The sequence below is a fragment of the Papio anubis genome, chromosome 14, assembly GCF_008728515.1.
Source record: "Papio anubis isolate 15944 chromosome 14, Panubis1.0, whole genome shotgun sequence".
Classification (NCBI taxonomy): Eukaryota; Metazoa; Chordata; class Mammalia; order Primates; family Cercopithecidae; genus Papio; species Papio anubis.
This window is the reverse complement of record NC_044989.1, coordinates 68,659,957-68,686,351: the sequence shown is the minus strand read 5'-3', so window position 1 is coordinate 68,686,351 and position 26,395 is coordinate 68,659,957. Positions and strand designations below refer to the sequence as shown.

Below are 26,395 nucleotides of genomic sequence, written 5' to 3'. Positions count from 1 at the left end.
ATATTTTATTTATTTATGAGATGGCAGTCTTACTATGTTGCCCAGACTGGCCTCAAACTCATGGGCTTAAGTGATCTTTCCACCTTAGCCTCCCAAGTAGTGGGGACTACAAGAGTGCACTACCCAGCCAGGCTAGAACCAGGGATTTTCTGTTTTTCTGGTTTGTTTTGTTTTGTTTTGTTTTTGAGACAGAGTCTCGCTTTGTCACCTAGGCTGGAGTGCAGTGGCATGATCTTGGCTCACTGCAAGCTCTGCCTCCCAGGCTCAAGCGCTTCTTATGCCTCAGTCTCCCAAGTAGCTCGGACTACAGGCATGTGCCAGCACGCCTGGCTAACTTTTTGTATTTTTAGTAGAGACAGGCTTCGCCATTTTGGCCAGGCTGGTCTTGAACTCCTGGCCTCAAATGATCCGCCCGCCTTGGCCTCCCAAAGTTCTGGGATTCCAGGCATGATCCACCATGCCGGCCTTAGAACCAGGTTTTAAAATGGAGCCATCATCCTCCAAGTCCACTGCTCTTTTTGATACACAGGTGGAAGTTGGCTTGAGATTGTGGGGTTACTAAACAAAATGTTGAGGAAAAAAGGCAAAATTTCCAAAAAGGCTTTTAAATGACCCCAAAAAGATACCCGCTTTCCACTACTTATACACCAGAATAACCAATATTAAGCTTACTGTGTAACCCTCTCATTCTTTTAAAAGTGCTAATAAAAACATATACATTTATATTCTTTTAAAATGTTCATTGTTCTAAAACACTAGAGATGCTACTTGCAATTAGATTTCTTTTCATCATTCCAGGTAAATCACAAGGATCTAATTAATTTTAAAGATATGAAAGAATTTACATATGGACATGATTAAGACGACAACCATAAGTCAATTCGGCAACTATTTCTGGAGCACCTACTATGTGTCAGGCACTGTTCTGGGCATGCTGGGGAAACAGGAACAGACAAAATGCTCGCTCTCAGGCTGTTTCCTAGCCACCCCACTTTTATCATTAACAGTTTTTGCATATGTGTTTGCCAATGCAACCTATATTTCATTATTTTGATAGTTGTGTGACGTTCTATAGTATGGGTGTATAAGAATTTATTCAGTCATTTATTTATTGGTTAGCATTTGATTTAGGTTTTATTTTTATTTTTGCAACCAATGTTGCAATAAACACCCATATTACATATATATAATACATATAGCTTCTTATTTTTTAAAAAAGCAGTCTAACTTAGGTAAACAAAAACTGCCGAGCAAACCCATTCCTACCCATTTGTTCTCACTAGCCCACTTCATTTCCCAGGTGTGCTCCCCGGCTCTGGTACTATCCACTTGGGTGGTGCTGAAGCAGGTGCTCTCTCTGCTCCGAGAAGCCATTCCCAGCACAGTCCTCATACCTTGAGTCTCTCCTCGCTTCCAAAAGTCAGCTGTCAACCGACCTCTGCAACAAAAACTGTCTAATCACGCTTAATATGAAAATCTAAACTCTGCGGTGTCGCATAGGGCGCCCTGCCAATAATCCTTTGACCCCTCCCACCATTTTGTCACCAGAATGCCTTAGGCTCATGCCAGTTGCCTTTTACAGGGTTAACAGCTCACCCTTCAAAATCTGTGTAAATATATGTAATTCATTGCACATATTTATGTATGTCATTTTTGAGACGAGCATACATGTAATGGAAATGCACACCCACAAGAAGATGTAGCTCCTTCAATATGGTTATTTTCTTTCTCTTGCATCCATTCCTAATCCAGTGTGGCTACATCACGTGGAATTGCGCCTTTCCTCGGCCATTTCCCCTAAGCTTTGGAAAGACTCGTATTTCCTGAAATTTAAATCACCAGCTAGCGATTTCCTGTCCCCCTTCCCGTCTCCCTTTCCCCCTTCAGCCTCCTCCCGCCTAGCTGGCGCCGGATCCGCTAGCAGCAGTGTCCACCTCACGTAGTGGGCCGAGGCGGTATCCAGATTCCGGGGGTCTCGCTCCTTGCCATAGTGGTCGCTTAACCCCAGCGCCTTCCCAGTGCCTCCCAAGCCTCTCCTCCTTCCGCCCGGGGCTGTTCTAGGAGGAGCCTAAATGACCGCTTCCCCAGCTGAAGGGGATTGTGGTGCGTAAACAAGATCAACTCCCTCGCCCCCAGCTGCGCGGATCTACGCGGCGGCCTGCGGGCCGAAGCGAGCCCTCGGGTGCGCGGAGGGCGCCGCACGGGAGCGGGGGATGGGGAATCGCGCGGCCTTGGAGCAGTCTCTTGGGCCCACTTCCTCGCCAAGTGGGGAGGGGGGCCACAGCCTAAGGAGTTGCTCCTCAAAAGCCTGGGCGGACAGCGGGGACGGCGCGGATTCCTAGCGGCAGCCTCAGCTCCACCACCTCCCTCACCCTCCCCGCGCTTCCTCTCCGCCCCTCGCGCTCCAGCCACTCGGCCGCAGCCCGCGCTGTCCTCCGCCCCCCGGAGCCGCCGCGCCAGACCCTCGCCCAGACATGGGGGACCTGCCGGGCCTCGTGCGCCTCTCCATCGCGCTGCGCATCCAGCCCAATGACGGCCCGGTGTTTTACAAGGTGGACGGGCAGCGCTTCGGCCAGAACCGCACCATCAAGCTGCTCACCGGCTCCTCCTACAAGGTTGAGGTGAAGATTAAGCCCAGCACGCTGCAGGTCGAGTGAGTGCGGGGCACCTGGTGGCGGCAGGGTCCCCCATGGGGTACAGACGGAGGACCGAGGCCCCCGGGACAGCCCGAGCCTCTCAGGGACCTCTGGCCTCGCTCCGCGCCCAGCGGGCCCGGGGGTTGGGGGAAGAGGTCACTCCCTGTCCGCCTTCGTCCCCTTCCTTCCTTTCGGCTTGTGGTCCTCCATTCTCGCTTCCCTCCACCTATCGCGGTGACCTCAATGAGTTCTTTAAAATCAGCGACAAGAAGCCAGGGTTTTTGCTTGTCTGTTTCTTAAAAATTTCTCCTGCCTTCTGTCCAGCCTTGGGCGCGGAACCGCAGGCGGTCGGGGTGGAGCAGATGGGAGACATCCGCAGGGTTCACCCACCGCAATCCCAGCCCCCCTGCGCCGTCCAGGCGGCCCACCGGATCTGCCCGCAAGGCTGAAGGAGGGAGAAAGGAGGAATGAGGTGGAAAGGCAGGGGAGGGATGGTTACTGGGGCTCCCTGAGGGATGCTCCCTACTCCCTTCGCCATTCCGTGGCTAGGACCCTGGGGTGGAGCAGCAGGCACTAGTAAGAGAGCGGCAGCCCCTTCTCTGGCCTAGTTTCACGGTTTTCCATGCCGTAAGCAAGCTTTTCTTTTTCTCCTGAGTTGTCTGTTCAGCCTGGTGATGGTGCCTGGGATTAGCAACATCCTCACAGCAAGAGGATGTTTTTTTGGTTTATCCGTGGCGGGGATGATCTCCTCCCAGCGACCACTGGGTGATGCACCCAGTAGACCTCTGGCGGGAAAGTGTGTGGGAGCATGCAGTAGCCTACCGGGAAGAACTGCAGGTGGAGCCCTTTACCTCTCTCTTCTGTCTACCAAAAAGTCTAGTCTGCAGAGAGAAAATAAGCCAGCATTTATTGTATCTACTACATGGTGGGCATTATTGAGGGGTGGAAGGACTTTGAATTCATCAGACACTACTTATAGCTTACGTTTTAATTCAATAAACTTGTATTAGTCTTCCAAGGTGCAAGGACCTAGAACCAAATCTGGATGGTTTCTGGTACTCCTGGTCCATCTATTTGTCAGCATCCCCCACAGCTCCATGCACCCTTTATTCTCACATTTCCCGGTGTTGTGCACCTGGATATAATCCAGGCTTCTCCTTTCCCTTCTTTCTTGCCAACCTTATCCCCGGAGTTATCTGTTCTATATTCCATTTTTTTCCAGAGTATTCCTCTAGTGTTCAAACTAATCTAAAAGTTAATTTGTTAGGAACAAAACTATTTTTTCTGGTTACATTTGAATGTTATCAAGGATTTTTCAACTCTAACCCAGTGGTTCTCAAACCTGAGTACACATCAGAATCACCTGAAGGGCTTGTTAAAACACAGATGCTGGCGCTCTCCCCAGAGTTGCTAGTTTAGTCTATGGTAGGGCCTAAGAATTTGTTTTCTAAGGTCTGCAAGTGATGCTGATACTGCTGGTCCAGGGACTTAGCTTTGAGAACCATTATCCTAACACAAAGGAATGATGCCAGTGAGAATTTCTGGTGGTGTAGAAGGCTTGAGGTACTCCAAATCATAGGACCCCTGGTTGTTGGAACAGGAGAAAAAAATATATATTAGAGGACGAGTTCAGTATTCTCAATCGTACCTGCATATTAAGATCACCTAGATAACCTTAAAATAAATTTAACAGTGTACAAACTTCATCTCAGGCCAACTGAATCCTAATGTCTGGGGCTGGTGATATAGGTTGGTTTTTAATTCCAAACTAAAGAGGAGAAGCAGTGCCTCCTGAACTTTCAGAACTTTCTCCCACACCACAATGTCCCCTTAGCTAAACCCTGTAAGTTTCCTGCCTAGAGTTTTGGTCCAGAACAGGACAGGGTGCATAGGCTAATTTCAACCATATGTGGTCAACTCAAGTCTATTGCAGGAATATTTCCATTGGTGGTGTGCTTGTCCCACTGGAACTGAAGTCAAAAGAGCCTGATGGGGACAGAGTTGTTTATACGGGTACATATGACACAGAAGGTGTGACCCCAACCAAGAGTGGAGAACGGCAACCCATCCAGATCACCATGCCGGTAAGGCCCGCTTGGGGGTGTAGGAGTATGGTGCCATGGAAAATGGAAATCACAGAAAAGAAAATGGTCACTATCTCTCTCTAAGAAAAGGTGTATTGGGAGCCAATTACTGTGGAAATTGAGTTGTGAATTTCCTTCAAATATCTGCTGGAGAGAGAACTGCTTAATTAATGCTCTTTTGCATGACAGACTGACCCTATAGCTGCTGAAAAGACACCATAAGTAGAAGCAGATGGTTCTGGAAGAGACAGTACCTACACTGCCATTTTCCCAGTTATTGTCTACATTAGAACTGGTTTAGATAATTGGCTGTGAAAAGTTTCTGATTCCAGTTAGGCCACAATTTTCTGGTTATGAGAAAGTTGATTTGAATGACACTTTGCTACTTAAAGCTAAATGGAGGAGCCAAAAAAAAGTGTCATGGGAAATAACACACCTCTTATATGTAATATATAATATAATACACCTATTATATATAATATACACCTATTATATATAATATACACCTATTATATATACACCTATATAATATATATACCTATATTATAATAATATACCTATTATATATGATATCTGATAATCCTATGTGATATCCTTGTGATAGCCACATGATAATCCTATCAGATATCATATATAATAAAATGATATACCCTGGTAATATGGCCCCAAGTAAGATAAAACAAACGGGTAGAAAGGATAGAGTCAAGATACAGATTTAACTATATGTGCAAACATCATAAATAGGTGATGAAGCAAGCTTGCCAAAGCACAGGGAAAGGAAGGTTCACCTAAACTGCTGCTTGCAAACTGGGCAGCCTTTTCCCTCTGCAAGAGCAACTTTCAACTGTCTGCCCTGTAGCTTTATAGGCAGCATCACAGGGGTTCTCGAATATCACTCTGCATAAGAATCTCCTTGGGAATTTGTTTAAAATTCCAGTCCTAGGTTCCCTCTCCATTGATCTTAGCTCAATACAGCTAGGGTGGGAACAAAGAAACTCTTAGCATACCAGATCCTGAAGAGGATGGTGTGGGAATGCACTTCGAGAAACACCTATCTAACCTTTAGAACCTTAAAGTGTTCACAGTCCCCAGTATACTTTTAAAAACCACAACAGTCACCTAAGGAAATAACCTAGCAGCTCATCCCTTTGCATCCGATGTTTGAACTATTTTTAGACAGTGCTCTGTTGTTCTATCAACTTTCAACAGAGAAAAGTACAAAAATGAGGGAAATGTATAATTCCTGCAAGGGAGAAATATTGTTAACATGTCAATTAGGCTGGGCGCGGTGGCTCACGCCTGTAATCCCAGCACTTTGGGAGGCCGAGGCGGGCGGATCACAAGGTCAGGAGATCGAGACCACGGTGAAACCCCGTCTCTACTAAAAATACAAAAAATTAGCCGGGCGCGGGTGGCGGGCGCCTGTAGTCCCAGTTACTCAGGAGGCTGAGACAGGAGAATGGCGTGAACCCGGGAGGCGGAGCTTGCAGTGAGCCAAGATCGCGCTACTGCAATCCAGCCTGGGCGACAGAGCGAGACTCCGTCTCAAAGAAAAAGAAAAAAAAAAAAACCATGCCAATAAATGTTCTTAGAAAGTTGTTTCTATGTCTTTGAATATATATGTGTGAGCCTGGGCAACATAATGGGACCCTGAGTCTAAAAAAATTTTTTTTTAATTAACTGGGTGTGGTGATACTACACCTGTAGTGCCAGCAACTTGGGAGGCTGAGGCAGGAGACTCACTTGAATCCAGGAGGTTGAGGCTGCAGTGAGCTATCATCCTACCACTGCACTCCAGCCTGGGTGACAAGAGTAACACCCTGTCACTAAATATGTATATTTGAGTGTCATTCCATATATATACTTTTTTTCTACTTGGATACATCTGTCAATGTCAAATATATGCCCATATATATATGGAATGTCATTTTAAAGTCTGTATGGGTATTGCATTTTATGAATGTATCAAATTATCCTCAGCCACTTATTGCTGATGATTTCTATTTTTCAGTATTATAAAGAAAGCCACATTAAAATCACTCAGTACTGTACAATTATCTAATGATTTCTTGATTCCTAGAAGAAATGTGCATGTTAAGGCATTTTATAAGACTGCCTCACTGACCTCTAGAAAAGCTAGGCAATTTACACTCCTATCATCTGTATTCAAGTATCCATTTCTCTCTGCACTAGTTATAATTTGTCATTTTTACATATTTTTAATCTGATTGAAATACTTTAATTTTTACTTACTGTTAATTTGAAATCTTGACATGTTCACTTACTATTTGTATTGCATTGTCTAATGTTTCTAGAATAATGTTCACTGTTAGTAGCAGTCAACTACTGCTACTAGCAGTAGTTGGAGATAATTTATCTTATTTGATATATTTGATGAATTACATAAAGAAATACACTTCCAAATACTAAACTTTATTTCTTACAATAAGCCCTACTTAAACATGTATTGTTAATATATTGTTAAATTATATAGGCTCTTTTATTTAGAATTTTTAGATTTTTAAAATTTGCTTGCTTTATCAGCAAAGATTTGAGGATTTCCTGTATATCAGGGACTCAGAAGACTGGTGAACAAAATAGATAACCCGGGTTTCATAGAGCTTCTGATCTAGAGGATGGAAACACACTTTATACATGATTATCAGTAATAAGGCAAATAATTGCCAATATGAAAAGTATAGTGAAAAAGTAGTGCTGTTAGAGTATATACCAAGGGTCTTATCCTAGTCCAAGATTTGGGGGATGGTTTTCTTGAGGAAAAAATCAAGGATGAATAAGAGTTGGGGAAAGAAAGAGCATTTGAGGAAAGAGTAGTTGCAAAAGTCAAGAGCTGGAGGTAGCATATGTGTTCTAATGGATGAGAAGCCCAACATGGCTGGCATGGAGTGAGGCAGAGACGGTACAAGATAAAGCCCGAGAGGTATGTAGGGGTTAGATGTTATAGAACCTTCTTGCTACTGGATTTATCCTAATGACTAATAGAGATTCATTGAAGTTTTTGAAATTAACTTTGAAATATGATTAACATAAAATGCACCAACTTTACAGTTACATAGGTTTTGACAAGTAGATGCTACTATAGAATCACCACCCCAGTAAAGATACAGAACACTTCTGTTACCCTGAAAATTATTTGCAGTTAATTCCTCCCCAACCTAGCCTATCCTGAGCTTGCTGTCTCAATATTAGTTTTAACTATTTAAGAATTTCATGTAAATAGAACAGTGCTGTTTGATTTCTTTCACTTAGTATAATGTTGAGATTCACCTATGTTGCATGTATCAGTAGTTGGTTCACTTTATTGCTGGGTAGTACATTATATTGTGTGGATATACCATAATTTCTCCCTTTACCAATAAATGGACATCTGGGTTGTTTTCAGCTTTTGCTATTATGAGTAAAGCTGCTGTGAACATTTGAGTGTAAGTCTCAGTGTGAACACATTTTCATTTCTCTTGAGTAAGTATCTAAGAGGACAGTTGCTAAATCACATGGTAAGTATGTGTTTATCTGTGTAAGAAATAGCCAGACGGTTGTACCATTTCATATATCCACCAGCAGTGTATGAGAATTCTAGTTGCTTTACATACTCAATGTATGTCAGTTTTTTAAATTTGGAAATGCAAAAGACATAGAAGACCCAAAACAATCTTGTTTGATCTATATTGTAGTCCTTAAAACAGGTAGCATAAACCTTCCAGCTTTGTTTATTCAAAGTTATTTTGGTTATTCTAGGTCCTTTGTGTTTTACATAAATTTTAGAATGGAGCTTGTCAGTTCCTCCAAAAAATTGGGATATAGAGTTTCCATTATATCTATAGGTCAACTTAAAGATATTTGACATCTTAATATAGAGTTTTCTATACCATGAACATGAAATATCTCTTAGGTCATCTTTAATTTTCTCCACAATATATTACAGTATTTCCTCTACAGACTTGATACATATTTTGTAAAATTCATTATTTCATATTTTTGAATTTTGTAAGTGGAATCTTTGCTGGTATATGGAAATAAAATAGATTTTTTGTATATTGGTGTTGGATCCTGAGACTTAGCTAATCTCACTTACTAATCCTCATAGCTGTTTTTGGAAGATCCTTAGGATTTTTAAAATATGCTATCATGTCATCTGTAAATAGTTTCTCTTTTCTTTCCAGTCTGTATTCCTTTTATTTATGGCCTGATTGCAATGGCTAGGACCTTAGCAGTTTGCTGCTAAATAGAAATGGTGAGAGTGGACATTCTTGTCCCTCAGTCTGAGGGAGAAAGCATTCTGTTTTTCAACACAAAGTAGAGTAGCTGTAAGGTTCTTTATTGTAAATCTTTTTATCAGGTTGAGGAAGTTCTCTTCTATTCCTGGTTTACTGAGTTTTTTTTTTTTTTAAATCATGAGTGTATTATAACATGTTTTCAAATAGTTTTTCTGTATCTTTTTAAATGATCATAAGGCATTTTATTCTATTTATGGTAGATTACATTGCTTTTTCAATGTTAAAATAACCTCAAATTCCCAGGTTAAATACCACTGGTCATGGTTTATTCTTGGTATGTATAGCTGGATTTGATTCATTAATATTTTGTTAAGGATTTTTGCCATCTATGTTCCTGGGGGGATATTGGTTTATGGGTTTCTTTTCTTATAATGCCTTTGTCTCGTTTTGGCTGTCAGAGTAATGCTGGCTACATAAAATGATTTGGAAAGTGTTCACTCTTCTACTTTCTGGAAGAGTTTATATAGAATTGGTATTTTTCTTAATGTCAGATAGAATTCACCAATGAAGGCTCAGATTATACTTTATTTGAATATTTTTTATTACAAATCCAATTTTCTTGATAGATATTGGGCTATTCAGATTTTATTTCCTGAGTTTTTGTAATTAGTCTTTGAAGTCATTTATTTCAATTAAATTGTCAACTTTATTGCCATAAAGTTATTTATAATCTCCGCCATTCTTTAATGTCTTAGGATCTTTAATAATGTCTACTCTTTTACTCTTTCATTCTTTTTTCTTTTTCTGGAGATAGAGTCTCGCCCTGCCTCCCAGGCTAGAGTGCAGTGGCGGCAATCTCGGCTTACTGCAACCTCTGCCTCCCAGATTCAAGCGGTTCTCATGCCTCAGCCTCCTAAGTAGCTGGGATTACAGGTGTGCACCACCATGCCCGGCTAATTTTTTGTATTTTTAGTAGAGATGGGGTTTTGCCATGTTGGCCGGGCTGGTCTCGAACTCCAGACCTCAGGTGATCCTCCTGCCTTGCCCTCCCAAAGGGCTCAGATTACAGGCGAGAGCTGCCGCACCCTGTCTACTCTTTCATTCTTGATATTCAAAATTTTTATTTTCTTTCCCTCTGATTAGTCTAGCTAGAGATTTCAGTTTTATTGGCCTTTTCAAAATCCTAGCTTTTTTTTTTTTTCACATGCTTCACTCTGTTTTTCTACTTCATTGTTTTCTAATCCTATATTTATTCCCTTTCCTTGTTTGTTTTGAAATATTTTAACTTAAGTATAATACATATACAGTAAAATGATCCCTTCATAGAGTTCTGCTTGTCAGTAGTTTGGTTTTGATGCACTTAAGTGGTTTTTCTCCCCATTGGGGATCATTGAATTTCTTGAATCTAGAGGTTAATGTTTTCACCAAAATTGGAGCATTATTAACCATTGTTTTGTTAAACACTTTTTAAATACTTCATTCTCTCCTTTCTTTGTAGGACCCCAACTAAACATACGTTGAAAAGCTTGATATTGTCCCATAAGTCTTTGAGGACATGTTCAATTTTCTTTCTTTTTTAAATGGATTTTCAGATTAGATCATTTCCACTGATGTATCCTTAAGTTCACTGATTCTTCTATTTCTAGTCTTGTGCTTATCTTCTAAATTCCATTATATTTTTTGGCTCTTTTCATTTGTCTTTTTTGTAGTTTCAGTTTCTCAAGATTCCTTATGTTGGCTAATTGAGACCATGTTTTCCTTAATTTATCTGAGCACATTTGTAATTGCTGGTTTGAAATACTTAATAAATCCAACACCTGTCTCTAGTTAGAGTAAATTACTATAGCCTGACTTTTTTTTCTTGAATATGGGTCACACTTTTATGTTTCATTACATGTCTGGTAATTTTTGGCTACAAACTTAACCTTGTGGATAGTTTATTACCAACTCTAGTTTCTGCTTTATTCTTCTGGGTATTACTGGTTTTTTGTATTCTAGCTGGCAGTAAACATTCCTGTACTCAAACTTCAAATTCTGTCTTCCAGCAGTTTGCAGCAGCTGATCTCTTTGCTCAGTTTTTACAACTTCCCGTTGCTGCCTTTTTAGCCTGGTCTCCTTTTGTGCCCATGGAGCTTAGCAGTTAGCCAAGGAACTGGACAGCTTATACTGAGATTTTTTTTAACATACCCACCCTGCAGTTCCCCTATTTCTCCAGCTGCTCTGTCAATCCAAAACTGTTTTGTTTGAGACGAAGTTTCACTTTTGTCACCCAGGATGGAGTGCAGTAACATGATCTCGGCTCACTGCAACCTCCACCTCCAGGGTTCAAGCGATTCTCCTGCCTCAGCCGCCAGAGTAGCTCGGACTACAGGTGCACGCCATCACGCTCGGCTAATTTTTATATTTTTAGTAGAGACGGGGTTTCACCATGTTGGCCAGGCTGGTCTTGAACTCCTGACCTCAAGTGATCCACCTGCCTCAGCCTCCCAAAGTGCTGAGATTACAGGAGTGAGCCACTATGCCCAGCCAATCCAAAATTCTTTACTCTGACACCTACTTCTGAGGTTAGGGAATGCACTGAAAATACATACATACATACATACATAGCAACTATTAATCTTAGCACAACTTTGTCTTTTAAGGATTGACTCTTTGCTGGTTTGTCTGCTTTTTCAGTGGCCCCTGTAGGGTGTCCCTCTCCCACTATCCTTCATACGCAGTTAGCTAGGAATTACAGCAGACTTTATAGTCAGATTTGAGGTTCTATTCCTTCTGCAGATCTTTCTACCAGGATTTTCTAGGTTATTTCCAGCTTCTCTGCCAGTCCTGATGCTGTCTTCCGCCACTTCCAACAGATAGGGCTGTCATTTTCTCCTGCCAGGCTTTCAAGGGGTTGTGTAGTACCCCTTCATGGTAATGTGATAAGATAGGCACCTTAAAAACACTCTAGTGGCCAGTGCTTAGATTAGAAGGGGAGACAGAAAAGCAAAGAACAATTAGAAGGCCTTTGCAGTCTTAAATTTTGGTATTAGGGTTAATAGTTTTGCAAAGTGAATTAGGAATATTTTTTTTTTTGCTTATGTTCTGAAACAGTTTACATACCGTAGGACTTAACTGTTACTTGAAAGTCTGACAGAAATTTCCCATAAAAGTCAGGACCGAAAGTAAAGATACTTAGAAAGAATGTCTTGCTGTCAATTTAGCCCATGACTTTTGCCTTTTGGGGGTTTTATTGAGTGACTATTATGTTTTTCTGAGGAAAACATCCATTTCTACAGAATTTCAAAATGTATTTTCAGACCTCTAGAAATATTAGATGCTACTGATAAACCAGTTAATCCATCAAAAACCACACCCTTAAACAAGTTTAGAAGCACTTTAACTGAGTTGCACACTGACGTTGGGCTTCCAAAAGTTACGAAAGTTTGCTCTGAGAAACAGCTGTGTGTAAAAACAGCTCATAGCTAAATGCCCTAACTGTTCCATGGGGAGTGTTTTCATTGTTGTTTTGTTTTGTTACAAATTAGAGCTAGAAAAGCTTTTTAACTTTTTTTTCTTCTGGGAAACAGAATATTTCTCTCCCTTCTAATGAGATTTTTTTTTTTTTTTTTTTTTTTTTTTTTTTTTTTTTTTGAGACGGAGTCTCGCTCTGTTGCCCAGGCTGGAGTGCAGTGGCGGGATCTCAGCTCACTGCAAGCTCCGCCTCCCGGGTTCACGCCATTCTCCGGCCTCAGCCTCCCGAGTAGCTGGGACTACAGGCGCCCGCCACCGCGCCCGGCTAGTTTTTTGTATTTTTAGTAGAGACGGGGTTTCACCGTGTTAGCCAGGATGGTCTCGATCTCCTGACCTCGTGATCCGCCCATCTCGGCCTCCCAAAGTGCTGGGATTACAGGCTTGAGCCACCGCGCCCGGCTGAGATGTTTTAACTCATTCTTTTTCAGACTGTTTTCTGAAGTCTGGGTCCACCTGAGATATTTCAGTGCTCACTGGAAGGGGTGGGGAGAGGGCAGGCATCTCTCTTGTTCATCTGGTCATGTGCTGCCTTATTGGGTAGAAAAAAGTTCTGCAAAAACTTCAAAATCGGCCAGGCGCGGTGGCTCCCGCCTGTAATCCCAGCACTTTGGGAGGCCGAGACGGGCGGATCACGAGGTCAGGAGATGGAGACCATCATGGCTAACACGGTGAAACCCAGTCTCTACTAAAAATACAAAAAAACTAGCCGGGCGAGGTGGCGGGCGCCTGTAGTCCCAGCTACTCGGGAGGCTGAGGCAGGAGAATGGCGTGAACTCGGGAGGCGGAGCTTGCAGTGAGTTGAGATCCGGCCACTGCACTCCAGCCTGGGCAACAGAGCAAGACCCCGTTTCAAAACAAAATAAAACAAAAAAAAAAACTTTAAAATCACTGATAATAGACCATATGTGTTTTTTAAATTTTTGCACCAGTAACCAGACAGCCTAGCATCAAATCTAAGCTCAAATCAAGCATTATGTTTAATATGCTTATATTTCAGACTATCATATGTATTTTTTCATTTTATGTAAAATGCTGAACACCATCTTAAATTCTTTGTAAAATGATATATAGGCATAAATATATAAATTAAGGTTAAAGTGGGAAAGTTAAATTATAAAATCTAAAATAATGGAACAATCAAAATTGACTAGAAAAATTAACACTTGATTTTTAAATAGAAATCATAAAGAAAAATAATTATGTCTCTACACAGTGTAAAGTGAAAATAAAACAATACTGAGAAATATGACACTTCTTGAAGAGTCTGTGATATTTTAAAAACACCAATCTTCAACAGAAATATTGACAAAACATTTTCCAGAAGAAGAAACTAAAATGTAGAAATGTGCATTCTTGTAATTGGTAGTGAAAAGTAAACTAGGAAATCTATTTTTTAAAAGTAATTCCCAATGACATCTTTTTTTTTTTTTTTTTAAATAAGAGACAGAATCTCACTCTGTAACCCAGGCTAGAGTGCAGTGGCATGATCACAGATCACTGTAACCTCAAACTCCTGGGCTCGAGAGACCTTCCTGCCTCTCAGCCTCCTGAATAGCTGGGACTACAGCCACATGCCATCAGGCCAAGCCAATTTTTTAAATTTTTGTAGAAATGGAGTCTCTCTATGTTGCCCAGGCTCATCTCAAACTGCTGGGCTCAAGCAATCCTCCAGCCTCAGCCTCCCAAAGTGCTGGGATTACAGGGGCGAGCCACCATGCCTGGCCCAATGGTATCATTTTTCTAAACAATGCCACCTTTGCTGTCAACATTGTAAAACGGGTTGTACACTTTAAAAGGACCAAAATGGCCATATATGGGAAGAGCAATAAAGATTCATTTCTTTTGACCAAATAATTCCACTCCTATTAAAGTAGACATATATATAAAAATTATTTATTAAAGCACTTTTTGCTAGAGGGCAACTGACATATCTAATATCTGGGGAGTAGTCTAATTGTCATGATACATCATGATAGAGTCCTATGTCATCATTAAAACTGGAACAATTAGGTCAGGCACGGTGACTCACACCTGTAATTACACCACTTTGGGAGGATAAGGCAAGAGGATTGTATGTGGCCAGGAGTTCAAGACTAGCCTGAGCAATATAGCAAAATGCTATTTCTACAAAAAAAAAAAGAAAAAAAAATTAGCCAGGCGTGATGACATCTTCCTGTAGTCTCAGCTTCTCCAGAGACTGAGGTGGGAGGGTTACTCTAGCCCAGGCATTCAAGGCTGCAGTGAGCTGTGATCAAACCACTGTATTCCAGCCTGGGCCACAGAGTGATCCTGCCTCAACAAACAAGGACAAAATTGTAACAATGAATGTGTAGTTAGACAACATATACAATTGTATAACACTGTGACAAAATTGTAACAATGAATGTGTAGACAACATATACAATTGTATAACACTGAGACAAAATCGTAACAATGAATGTGTAGTTAGACAACATATACAATTGTATAACACTGTGACAAAATTGTAACAATGAATGTGTAGTTAGACAATATATATAATTATATAACATTGTGACAAAATTGTAACAATATGTAGACAATATATACAATTGTATAATTGTGACAAAATGGTAACAATGAATATGTAGTTAGACAATATATACAATTGTATAACATTGTGACAAAATTGTAACTAGTTAGACAATATATACAATTGTGTAACATATAATGTTAAATAATTGCAGCTGTAAAATATGTTTATGTGAAGGGGACCTGAAAATCAGCTGAATCAAAATGTAAGGATTACTGCCACTTTAAAAATTTGCCCAAATTTATGAATCCTTTTTTTTTTTTTTTTGAGACGGAGTCTCGCTCTATCACCTAGGCTGGAGTGCAGTAGCACCATCTCGGCTCACTGCAAGCTCCGCCTCCCGGGTTCACGCCATTCTCCTGTCTCAGCCTCCTGAGTAACTGGGACTACAGGTGCCCACCACTGCGCCCGGCTAATTTTTTGTATTTTTAGTAGAGACGGGGTTTCACTGTGGTCTCCATCTCCTGACCTCATGATCCGCCTGCCTCGGCCTCCCAAAGTGCTGGGATTACAGGCGTGAGCCACCGTGCCCGGCTCAAATTTATGAATCTTATTTCACTTTTTAAAATCATGTAAATCATCTAAGATGCTGGGACACATTCCTAACCTTCCCCTCTGCGCCCAACCAAAAAGGAATTCTACAGGGACTTGAATGGCTTTCTCTTTTGTTTGGTGTGATCGTAAATGACAGTATTTGAGAATTTGACTTTCTTCAAAAAATAACCAGCATAACACCCTTAAGGGTAAGTTTTATTTATTTATTTATTTATTTATTTATTTATTTATTTTTTTGAGATGGAGTCTTGCTCTGTCGCCCAGGCTATTGTGCAATAGTGCAATCTCGGCTCTCTGCAACCTCCACTTCCCAGGTTCAAGCGATTCTCCTGCCTCAGCCTCCTGAGTAGCTGGGATTACAGGCACCTGCCACCACGCCCAACTAAGTTTTGTATTTGTAGTAGAGACGAGGTTTCACCATGTTGGCCAGTCTGGTCTCAAATTCCTGACCTCAGGTGATCCGCCCACCTTGGCCTTCCAAAGTGCTGGGATTACAGGCATGAGCCACCATGCCCAGCAGTTTGTAATCTTTTTTTTTTTTTTTTTTTGAGACAGAGTCTTGCTCTGTCACCCAGGCTGGAGTGCAGTGGCTCAATCTTAGCTCACTGCAAGTTCCGCTTCCCAGGTTCACGCCACTCTCCTGCCTCAGCCTCCCTAAGTAGCTGGGACTACAGGCGCCCACCACCAAGCCCGGCTAATTTTTTTCGTATTTTTAATAGAAATGGGGTTTCACCGTGTTAGTCAGGATAGTCTCGATCTCCTGACCTCGTGATCCTCCCACCTCGGCCTCCCAAAGTGCTGGCATTACAGGCATGAGCCACTGCACCCGGCCGCCGTTTGTAATCTTTATACCATGTTAGAGCTAAAAGTGGCCTTAGAGATTAGGTAGTGGAATACACTTTTCATTGAAAACTCAGGCCCACCAAGTTATGTTTAGGATCACACAGTTAGAGATAAATAGTATCCTGATATTCTTTTTTTTTTTTTTTCCTATTTATTTTATTTTATTTTAGATAGGATCTCACTATTACCAGGCTGTTATCTCACTGTTACCCAGGCTGGAGTGCAGCAGCAAGATCACAGCTCACTGCAGCCTTGACTTCCCAGACTCAAGCGATCCTCCCACCTCAGCCTGCTGAGTAGCTGGGACTACCACTGTGTATGACCCATACCTGGCTAATTTTTTTTTTTTTTTTTTTTTTTGTAGAGGTTGGGTCTCTGCTGCCCAGGCTGCAGTGAAGTGGCATGATCCTAGCTCACTGCAGCCTTGACCTCTGGCAAGTGATCCTCCAACCTCAGCCTCTCAAGTAGCTGGGACCAGAGGCACGCACTACCATACCCAGCAAAACTTTTTTATATTTAGTAGAGACATGGTATTGCTGCGTTGCTCAGTCTGGTCTTGAACTCCTGGCCTCAAGTGATTCTCCTGTCTTGACCTCCCAAAGTGCTAGGATGACAGGCATGAGCTACCATACCCAGCCTTAATATCTTCTTTACTTCCAGTTTTTTTGTTTTTTTTTTTTTTTTTGGCAGAGTCTTGCTCTGACGCACAGGCTGGAGTATAGTGGCGTAATCTTGGCTCACTGCAACCTCCATCTCCCAGGTTCAAGTGATTCTCTGCCTCAGCCTCCCGAGTAGCTGGGATTACAGGCAGCCACCACCACGCCCGGCTAATTTTTGTATTTTTAGTAGAAACAGGGTTTCACCATCTCGGCCAGGCTGGTCTTGAACTCCTGACCTTGTGATCCACCTGCCTTGGCCTCCCAAAATGCTGGGATTGCAGGCATGAGCCACCGCACCCAGCCTCTTTATTTCCTTTCTTTGTCTTATCACTATATAGTCACCAGACTGGCTAAAATTGAAAGGACTGGCAATGCCAAGTGTTGGAGAGGATATAGAGCAATTGAAATTCTCATTGCTGGTGAGAAAATAAAATGGGCACAATCACTTAGGAAAAGTTTAACAGTTTCTTATAAAGATAAATGTACTTTATAAGACCTAGAACTTTTAGTCCTGTTTAGTGAAGAGAAATGGGAAACATTTACTAATAAAACCTCAAACAATACAGGAATAGAAAGGCTTGAAATTCAGTGGAAATTGATAGGTCACACCACACTAAAAGTCACAGATGCATATTTATACTGAATTTGTTTACTAATAAAGTAACATCATGTTTCTTTTAAGATTGTTCTGTCCTCCCAAGTCAATGGATTTCTAAGTGATCTTGATTAATTTCATGTCTGCTGTAGAAGTAGGTGGCATGGTGAATAGAAAGAAGTACACTGGAGATTCTATGCCAATGGGTTGTAAGGCCACCAAAATTGTTTAAAACAAGCTCTTTAGATTCCTCATTTGTTACTGAGGACAACAGATGAGTCTCCTCTCCTTGGAATCAGATGTGTTATCTTCCACATTAGTTGTGAAGTAAAAAGTGGACCCAGGCTTGCAACTCGTAAGAATACTATGGCAAACAAAATGTCCAGGTAGAGTGTCTGTCTCCGCTGGGGCTGCTAAAACAAAATACCACAGATTGGATGGCTGAAACAACACACATCTATTTCTCAGAGTTCTGGAAGCTGGGAAGTCCAAAAATCAAGGCAATAATCTGGTGAGGACCCTCTTTTTCATCCATAGGCACTTTCTTGATGTATCCTCACATGGCAGAGAGAGAGAGAGATCATCTTTCTCATGTCCCTTATGAGGCCACTGAACCCATTCATGTGGGCTCCACCCTCATGACCCCCGTACTTCCCAAAGGCCCTACCTCCAAATACCATTTACAGTTAGGATTTAGGCTTCACCATATGAATTGGGGTTGGAGGAGGGCATAAACATTCAGTCCACAGCAATGCCCTAAAGCATTCTACCTATGACAATCCATGTAATTTCTCATCCAGAGAGGGAAAAAAAACTGTCCACTATAACGATTTATATCAGCAGTTTTGTACAGTGATAAATAGCTCCTACCTAGGAATTAGGAGACCTAGGTTCTTGTCTGGCTCCTATCATTGCCTGGCTTTGGAGTCTAGACTGAGGGCAAGTCATTTACCCTCTCTGAATCTTAGTTTCTTCATCCATAAAATGGAGATAACAAAACCAGGCACAATATTAAAGTGGAATGATGTATGTGAAAGTATCACATAAAATAGACTGCTATACAAATAGACAGAATTATACCTATGCATAAATTGTACCACCCAGGAGCCTGCCTGGGTAGATATTCCTTAGAAGGCACAGATGGGCTGGGAGGGAGTGAAGAGCCTGTGGAGTTGTTCCTGTTCTTTAAGAAGAATGTCAGCTTTCAAGACCCCATCTGTTCCTACCCAGACAAGAAGAAATTCTGAGCTAGGTAGTAAGAGGCCCAGGAAATAGAACTCCAAAAGAAAGAATAGGAAGAGGGCTAATGGGAAGTGTAAACAGCTAAGGCATGGGGGAGAGGAAGACATATACATAGTTACTAGCACTTACATTTACTTCAGTGTGACCTTAGGTCCAGCATTAATAAACCAAATTTGAAATATTAATACGAACACTTAAATATATCTTTAGCTGTGACTGTTGCCATCAGCAGATTTTAACTTTGGTCTTCCTTGTTACTGAGAATTCTTAGATTGAGACTTCTAAAAATTTTTTCAGACATAAGCCTTACGTTTTTCTTGTCTGTGGTTGTAATCAGCTTGGTGGGCTTTTCATTTTTATAACTGACTTTTATTTCGAAAAATAAAAATCTCAGCATTGTTTCTCTCACCTAGCATGATTTTAAGCTGCTTCCTTCAAAAAATTAGCTGGTGTTTGAAAAGTATTATAAAATATTTTTAGTATAAAGTTTATTTCAGTGTATATTTTATTACAAAATATTTTTATAATTTAGAATTCAAATGTTAATTGTAAAATTCAGTTGCACTTAAAGTGTGCAATGCCTTGTGCTGGTCAAAAATAATCAATACTAAATCCTCTAAAAGTCTTGGTGAGGTATAAAATGAGATTTTGATTTATACATACCACCACTAACCTATTGTGAACAGTCATAATTTCATTAGAATGCACATATTTTTAATAGAATTTTTAATATCCCTTGGGCTTGCAGGCTGTATATATTTTTGTAAGATGATAAATCCATTTCACTATTTAAAAATTTTCTGATTTTAAAAGTAACATTTATTGTAGAAAAAATCTGAGTGAACAAATTTACAAGAAAAAAAAACCCCATCAAAAAGTGGGCAAAGGATATTAACAGACATTTCTCGAAAGAAGACATTTATGCAGCCAACAGACACATGAAAAAATGCTCATCATCACTAGCCATCAGAGAAATGCAAATCAAAACCACAATGAGAAACCATCTCACACCAGTTAGAATGGCAGTCATTAAAAAGCCAGGAAACAACAGGTGCTGGAGAGGATGTGGAGAAATAGGAACACTTTTACACTATTGGTGGGACTGTAAACTACTTCAACCATTGTGGAAGACAGTGTGGCGATTCCTCAAGGATCTAGAACTAGAAATACCATTTGACCCAGCCATCCCATTACTGGGTATATACCCAAAGGATTATAAATCATGCTGCTATAAAGACACATGGACACATGTTTATTGCGGCACTGTTCACAATAGCAAAGACTTGGAATCAACCCAAATGTCCATCAATGACAGACTGGATTAAGAAAATGTGGCACATATACACCATGGAATACTATGCAGCCATTAAAAAGGATGAGTTCATGTTCTTTGTAGGGACATGGATGCAGCTGGAAACCATCATTCTCGCAAACTATCGCAAGAACAGAAAACCAAACACCGTATATTCTCACTCATAGGTGGGAAATGAACAATGAGAACACCTGGACACAGGAAGGGGAACATCACACACCAGGGCCTGTCGTGGGGTGGGGGAAGGTGGGAGGGATGGCATTAGGAGATATACCTAATGTAAATGATGAGTTAATGGGTGCAGCACACCAACATGGCACATGTATACATATGTAACAAACCTGCATGTTGTACACATGTACCCTAGAACGTAAAGTATAATTTAAAAATCTGAGTGAAGATAGAAAAATTCGATTTCTTAGAAGGTTATATTTTTCATTTTTTCTATGTATCTTATTTTACATATGTGAGCTCATAATGTATATAAACCAATTCATCTTTTAACATTTTTCTAAACATTTCCTTGAAGCATCGACAACCCTAAACTCCTTTTTAATGGCTCTGTAAATTTATCATATGGATATGCTGCCATTTTCATATTTTCCTAATGTTGGATGCTTAGATTGTTTCTGGTGTTCAGAAATTGTCACCAAGTTATTAGAGGAATAGTGTATCTTTAAAAGTTTATATTTAATTAATTACATTTGAATGTTTTTGCAGGTGTTAGTCATTTTTTTCCTTTTTTTTTAAAGACAGGGTCTTGCCCTGTTGCCTAGGCTGAAATGCAGTGGCACGATCTCAGCTCACTGAAACCTCTGCCTTCTGGGCTCAAGTGATCCTTTCACTTCAGCCTCCTGAGTATCTGGGACTACAGACACACACTCCCATGCCCAGCTAATGTTTTTAAGTTTTTGTAGAGACAAGGTTTCACCATGTTGTCTAAGCTGGTCTTAAACTCCTGGGTTCAAGTGGCACTCCCATGTTGGCCTCCCAAAGTGCTGGGATTACAGGCATGAGCCACTGCACCCAGCCATTTTTTTTTTTTTTTTTGGATGAACTGTTCCAATTTTTTATTCCAATGTTCTCAGTAGTACTTACTAATAATGCATATAGTACTTTATGGTAAGGATAATGACTATTTGGTAATACTTTTGGGAAATACAGTTTTGGTTTAATTTTTTTTTCTGGTAATCATTAAATTTTGAAAATACAAATAAGAACATAGAAGAAAATCAGCTGGGTGCGGTGGTTCACGCCTGTAATCCCAGCACTTTGGAAGGCCGAGGCTGGTGGATCATGAGGTCAGGAGTTCGAGACCAGTCTGGCCAACATGGTGAAACCCTGTCTCCACTAAAAATACAAAAAAAAAAAATTAGCCAGGTGTGGTGGTGGGCACCTGTAATCCCAGCTACTCAGGAGGCTGAGGCAGGAGAATTGCTTGAAACCGGAAGGCGGAGGTTGCAGTGAGCCGAAATCGCGCCACTGCACTTCAGACTGGGCAACGAGAACAAAACTCTGTCTCAAAATAAAATAAAATAAAAATTAAAAATACAGAAATTAGCCAGGCATAGTGGCATGTGCCTGTAATCCCAGCTACTCGGGAGGCTGAGGCAGGAGAATTGCTTGAACCTGGACAGCAGAGGTTGCAGTGAGCCGAGATCACACCCCTGCACTCCAACCCTAGGCGACAGAGCTAGACTCCATCTCAAAATAATAATAATTTAAAAAGAACACGGGAAAAAATAAAACAGTCTATCAGAATTTCTAATATTAAATATATATATACACAATTTTTTTTTTTTTTGAAACAGGGTCTTTCTCTATCGTCCGGGCTGGAATGCAGTAGCATGATTATAACTCACTGCAGCCTCAAACTCCTGGGCTCAAGCAACCCTCCTATCTCAGTCTCACAGGGTGTGCCACCAAACCCAGCTAATTTTCAAACATTTTTTGTAGAGACAGGGTCTCACTATATTGCCCAGGCTAGTCTCAAACTCCTGGTCTCAAGCGATCCTCTCATCTTGGCCTTCCAAAGTACTGGAATTACAGGTGTGAGGTGCCATACCCAGCCAAGTATAATTTTAATTGAATTAATACTTCATGTTCTTCATGGTACTCTGCTTAGTTCACGTAACAATATAAGATAAAAACTATATTAAATACTTTACATTTAAAAGTACTACATGGTATTCCATTATATAGATATGCCACAAATAGTGCCTTAAAGATGGACCTTTAGTGTTGCATTGTTTACTACTCTAAACTTTGTGATGTTCTTAAGATAAATTATAAATGGAATTGCTGGGCCTGAATGTACTCACACCTTTAGCTTCATACAAATGATCCTTCCAAAAGGCTAATTCAATTCCCATTAGCAGCATTTAGAATACCTGTTTTCTTATAGCTCACTAAAAATGGATATTTCTATTTTTCTTAACTTTGAGGTATAGTTTACATGTAATTGACTCATCTTAAGCATACAGTTCAATGAGTTTTGACCAACATATATGTACAGCCATGTAACCACCACCCCAATCAAGATGTAGAATGCTTCCATCACCCCTAAAAAGTTCCCTCTTGTACATTTGCATCAATTCCCCTTCTCACCCCAGGCCCTAGATAACCACAGATGTTTCCTGTCAGTGTAGATTGCATTCGGTCACTATGTAGATGGACTCATACAGTATGTGTTTTGGGGGCCTAGATTCTTTTGCTCAGCATGTCTTTGAAATCCACCCCTGTTGCTCCTTGAATTAGCATGTCTTCCTGTATTGTTCAGCAAAAGGTCATTTTATAAATATACCAAAACTTGCCTATCAACAGGTGAATAAACATTTGGGTCAATTCCAACCTGGGGCTATTGTGAATAAAGCTGCTGTATGCTTATATAGGTCTTTAAGCCACAACTCTCTAAAAAGAGATAATTCACTTTCATACCTGGGAGGTCTGTGGACTCTAGGTATATCATCCACTATTTCAAATCAAGCAAATTTCCCAAAGGAAAGCCTAGATCTTGTTTTGGGATCAAATTAGCAGGATGAGGCAATGGTGCAAGATATACTTTTGAGAGCATCTTGGAAAGCTATCCGGGAAGCACCTGATCACCCTCCTCCTGTATCAGCAAGAAGCATAAGACTCCTAATGCTCACTGCCTTCCTCTGTCCACGTCTTCTGGCTCATGACAAGTCTAAGAATACTGCCAAGTCAGTCCCTGTCCCCTCCCATGACAGGGGAGGGTCAGAGGAGAAAATAACGACAGGCATCATGTGGTTTAATGCCAGATCCCCTAAATAGCTCCAGAAGGCAGTAGCAGGGTCAGGCTACCCCACAGGCCACTTGAGCATCTGCCCAGTGGCCTCCAGGGTATTCCATGTACTCTTCTCAGTGGCAAGAGATGTGTGCTTTATACCTCAGGAGAGTTCTGTGCAGTGATTTACAGGGCCTGCCTTCTGGAAGTAGAATGCAAACTTCTTAAGAGCAACAATCCTGCCCTATACAAATTTTTATACATGCATAGTAGATACTCAAATATGGTTTTGGATAATGTATAAGCCCAAGATGTAGGCATGGACTCCTGACTTATAAGTACTCAATGTTTAGTAGTTAAAATAGAGCCTTTAACAAACACTTCCAATGAAATATTTTTCTTTGGAATTAAAACTAATGGTGGAAATTATATCTTATGTAGATGTATTGCACATAGGTTGTTTTGTACCATTGTATTTTGAGAAAAGCCAGTAAACCTTATTCCTCCTTTTCCCTTTGCCATTCCCCTTCTGTAGCAGGGACCATTTGGGGGGTGAATATGGGGGTTGGTTTTAGAGACAGAATCTTGCTTTGTTGTTCAGGCTATTCTGGAACCCCTGGCTTCAGGCTAGCATCCTGCCTCAGCCTGGGGTTACAGGCGTGAACCACTGCACCTGGCCAGCAGGGGCCATTTTAGAGTAAGCTTTAAAATTCTAAGTTTTCAAAAAATTAAACTTGAAAAACAAGATAAACTTTGGAGTTATTTTTCTTAAAAGCAATATGATAGCAAGTGGCACACAAGCAATGGAAATCAGATTTTATAGAGAAGAATGGTGTACAGACAGCTTTTTAGGAAAATATCTCCCATCACAAAGGAGGGAGCTAGACCACTAAACGAAAGGCTTCCGAGCCTTGCAGACCAAGAGAATCTGGACCGGGTCTGCTTGATTATCCAGGAGCAATGACAGTAATGTTAGCTCTCTTCTATTGCTCGTGGCAGAATGAGGTTTTTATCGGGCATGTTTCTCTTCCCTCAGTTCACAGACATCGGGACCTTCGAGACGGTGTGGCAAGTCAAGTTCTACAATTACCACAAGCGGGATCACTGCCAGTGGGGAAGCCCCTTCTCCGTCATTGAGTACGAATGCAAGCCCAACGAGACACGCAGTCTGATGTGGGTGAACAAGGAGTCCTTCCTCTGAAAGTGGCTCTTTCTGATGCTGCTGGACAATCTTTTCAGAAACCCACTTTTAGATAAACCAGCGCAAGCCTTAAACAAGGCACGCCGCACCACTGCTGTTCCCCATCTGGTCCCGATGACCTACTAGCCCTGATTATTTTGAAAGTGTAATTCCCCTCTGATACAATATCCCTCACATTCAAGATGGTGATGTACCACCCCCGATAATACTTCCGTCTGTATTTTGTGCTGATGTTCCTGCATCCAGTTGTTCTCGGTCATACTATTGACCACTCGTGACCGGAGTTCAGTGGCCCTGGCAGGCTTGTCCTGCTCTTGACTGTTCCACTGACTGACTATGGAGTTTTGTTTCCAAGTAAAGTGATTCCTCCTTTTTTTTGTTCAATGTTAAATTTAAAAATAACCATGTGTATGGGTCCTCCCATGTGTAATACGGTAACATGTAACTTGCAGTGTTTGTCAGCTTTCAAAGCAGGCTTTGTGAAAATGTAACACAAACAGCAGCGAATGGGGCTCCAATGTTGTGCTTCCTATCAACAGCTCTACTCTTTCAGGGAAGGATGATAACAAACCAGAAGGACAATTATGTACGTATTTATAATGTATTAAAACTCTTGTAAGTAACTTAAGGTATTGTGCAATGGCCTAGCCTAGTAGAAATGGGGGAAAAGCATTGCCGTGGACCATTGTTAAAGTGACAGGAGTTGTAGGGTTACCCCTTTGACAAGCTTCCACAGTCTTCAGACATGCACATTGATGGCATCCCTACATTCTTCTTCACTTGAACTTTGTAAAACTGCATATGGACCTGTAATCAACTTTTGATATTTCTTAATAAAGGCATTGAAAATCATGCCCTGATTTGCATTCTTAATTTGGGCAATAGCTATCTAGCAGGGGGATCCCTGCTCTAGGCCAGCTTCATTCAGGCCTCTATGCTACAGGATGAGGGAATGTATCTGGAGTAGAATTAGCACACCTATTCATGAATCAAGTCTGACCTTTTAGCAGGATTGCTCCAGCCAAATTTAACAGGGCTAGCACAGGCCCAGGTGCTTGGTGGGCAATCAAAAAATGCTTGTCCCTCTCTCGCTCCACTACTCTTTCTGTGGTGACCCCTCCCCAGTTGGTGAGCTATGTGGTTCAGTAGCAGGAGAGCAATGGTGCTATAATAGTGTGTTTACATCATGGTTGAGGCCTCCTTGCCTACTTCCAGCACCTTGCACAAAGCCCATTTACCATACAGTTTAAGGATAAATTCCATAAGAAGTAAAGAAACTTCCTCTTGAAAAGTAACATGCTATTTTCCAAAAATATTGTAATATTTACTTGGGCAGCACAAATCCTACTGTGTTGGAAAAAGTTGGTTGGGGATTGTTTGTTTTTGCTACCTGTAAACGCTTCTTATAAGAAAATGCAAGCTGCTGGGAGTATTTTAAAGAGTTGATTCATTGTAGAACTGAATTTCAAAGGCTGGCACTCAACACCTTTTCCACCTGCAAATAGCTTACCTGCAGTGATGCTGTACAGCCACCAGGGAACAGCAATGCCTTGCCTTTGGGGATCATAAATGATGTTAAAGGAGTGTAACATGTTTCTCAATAAGCTTGTTTTTCAAAAAAAAAAAAAAGTCTTCATTACAATTGCTAAAACATAAGTACTAACCCATTCCTAATCACTGTTTTTTAAAACTAAAACTCAATTATTTGAACAGACATTGAGA

At 41.0% G+C, this 26,395-nt stretch overlaps 1 protein-coding gene across 4 annotated transcripts; it reads left to right on the top strand.

Moving 5' to 3' along the window:
* The first annotated feature begins 1,711 nt into the window (after nt 1-1,711).
* On the top strand, nt 1,712-25,525 carry CNRIP1 (cannabinoid receptor interacting protein 1). 4 transcript variants are annotated; one of them, XM_009184342.4, is made up of 4 exons: nt 1,712-2,103; nt 2,409-2,653; nt 4,570-4,720; nt 24,509-25,525. In XM_009184342.4, exons 2-4 carry the CDS (start codon nt 2,475-2,477, stop codon nt 24,671-24,673), a joined length of 495 nt encoding a protein of 164 aa, XP_009182606.1. In that variant the 5' UTR covers nt 1,712-2,103; nt 2,409-2,474; the 3' UTR covers nt 24,674-25,525. The 4 variants fall into 4 exon arrangements, with proteins under 4 accessions (XP_009182606.1, XP_003908798.1, XP_031511098.1 ...); XM_003908749.5 differs by having other exon boundaries at nt 1,712-2,182; XM_031655238.1 differs by having other exon boundaries at nt 1,712-2,653.
* Nucleotides 25,526-26,395: the final 870 nt, after the last annotated feature.

Excerpts from the sequence above, each read along its gene's own strand:
- CNRIP1 (XM_009184342.4), top strand. The coding sequence starts at position 2,475 with ATGGGGGACCTGCCGGGCCTCGTGCGCCTCTCCATCGCGCTGCGCATC. Across the intron at positions 2,654-4,569 it reads CCCAGCACGCTGCAGGTCGA|GAATATTTCCATTGGTGGTG; the intron begins GTGAGTGCGGGG and ends AGTCTATTGCAG. Across the intron at positions 4,721-24,508 it reads CCATCCAGATCACCATGCCG|TTCACAGACATCGGGACCTT; the intron begins GTAAGGCCCGCT and ends CTCTTCCCTCAG.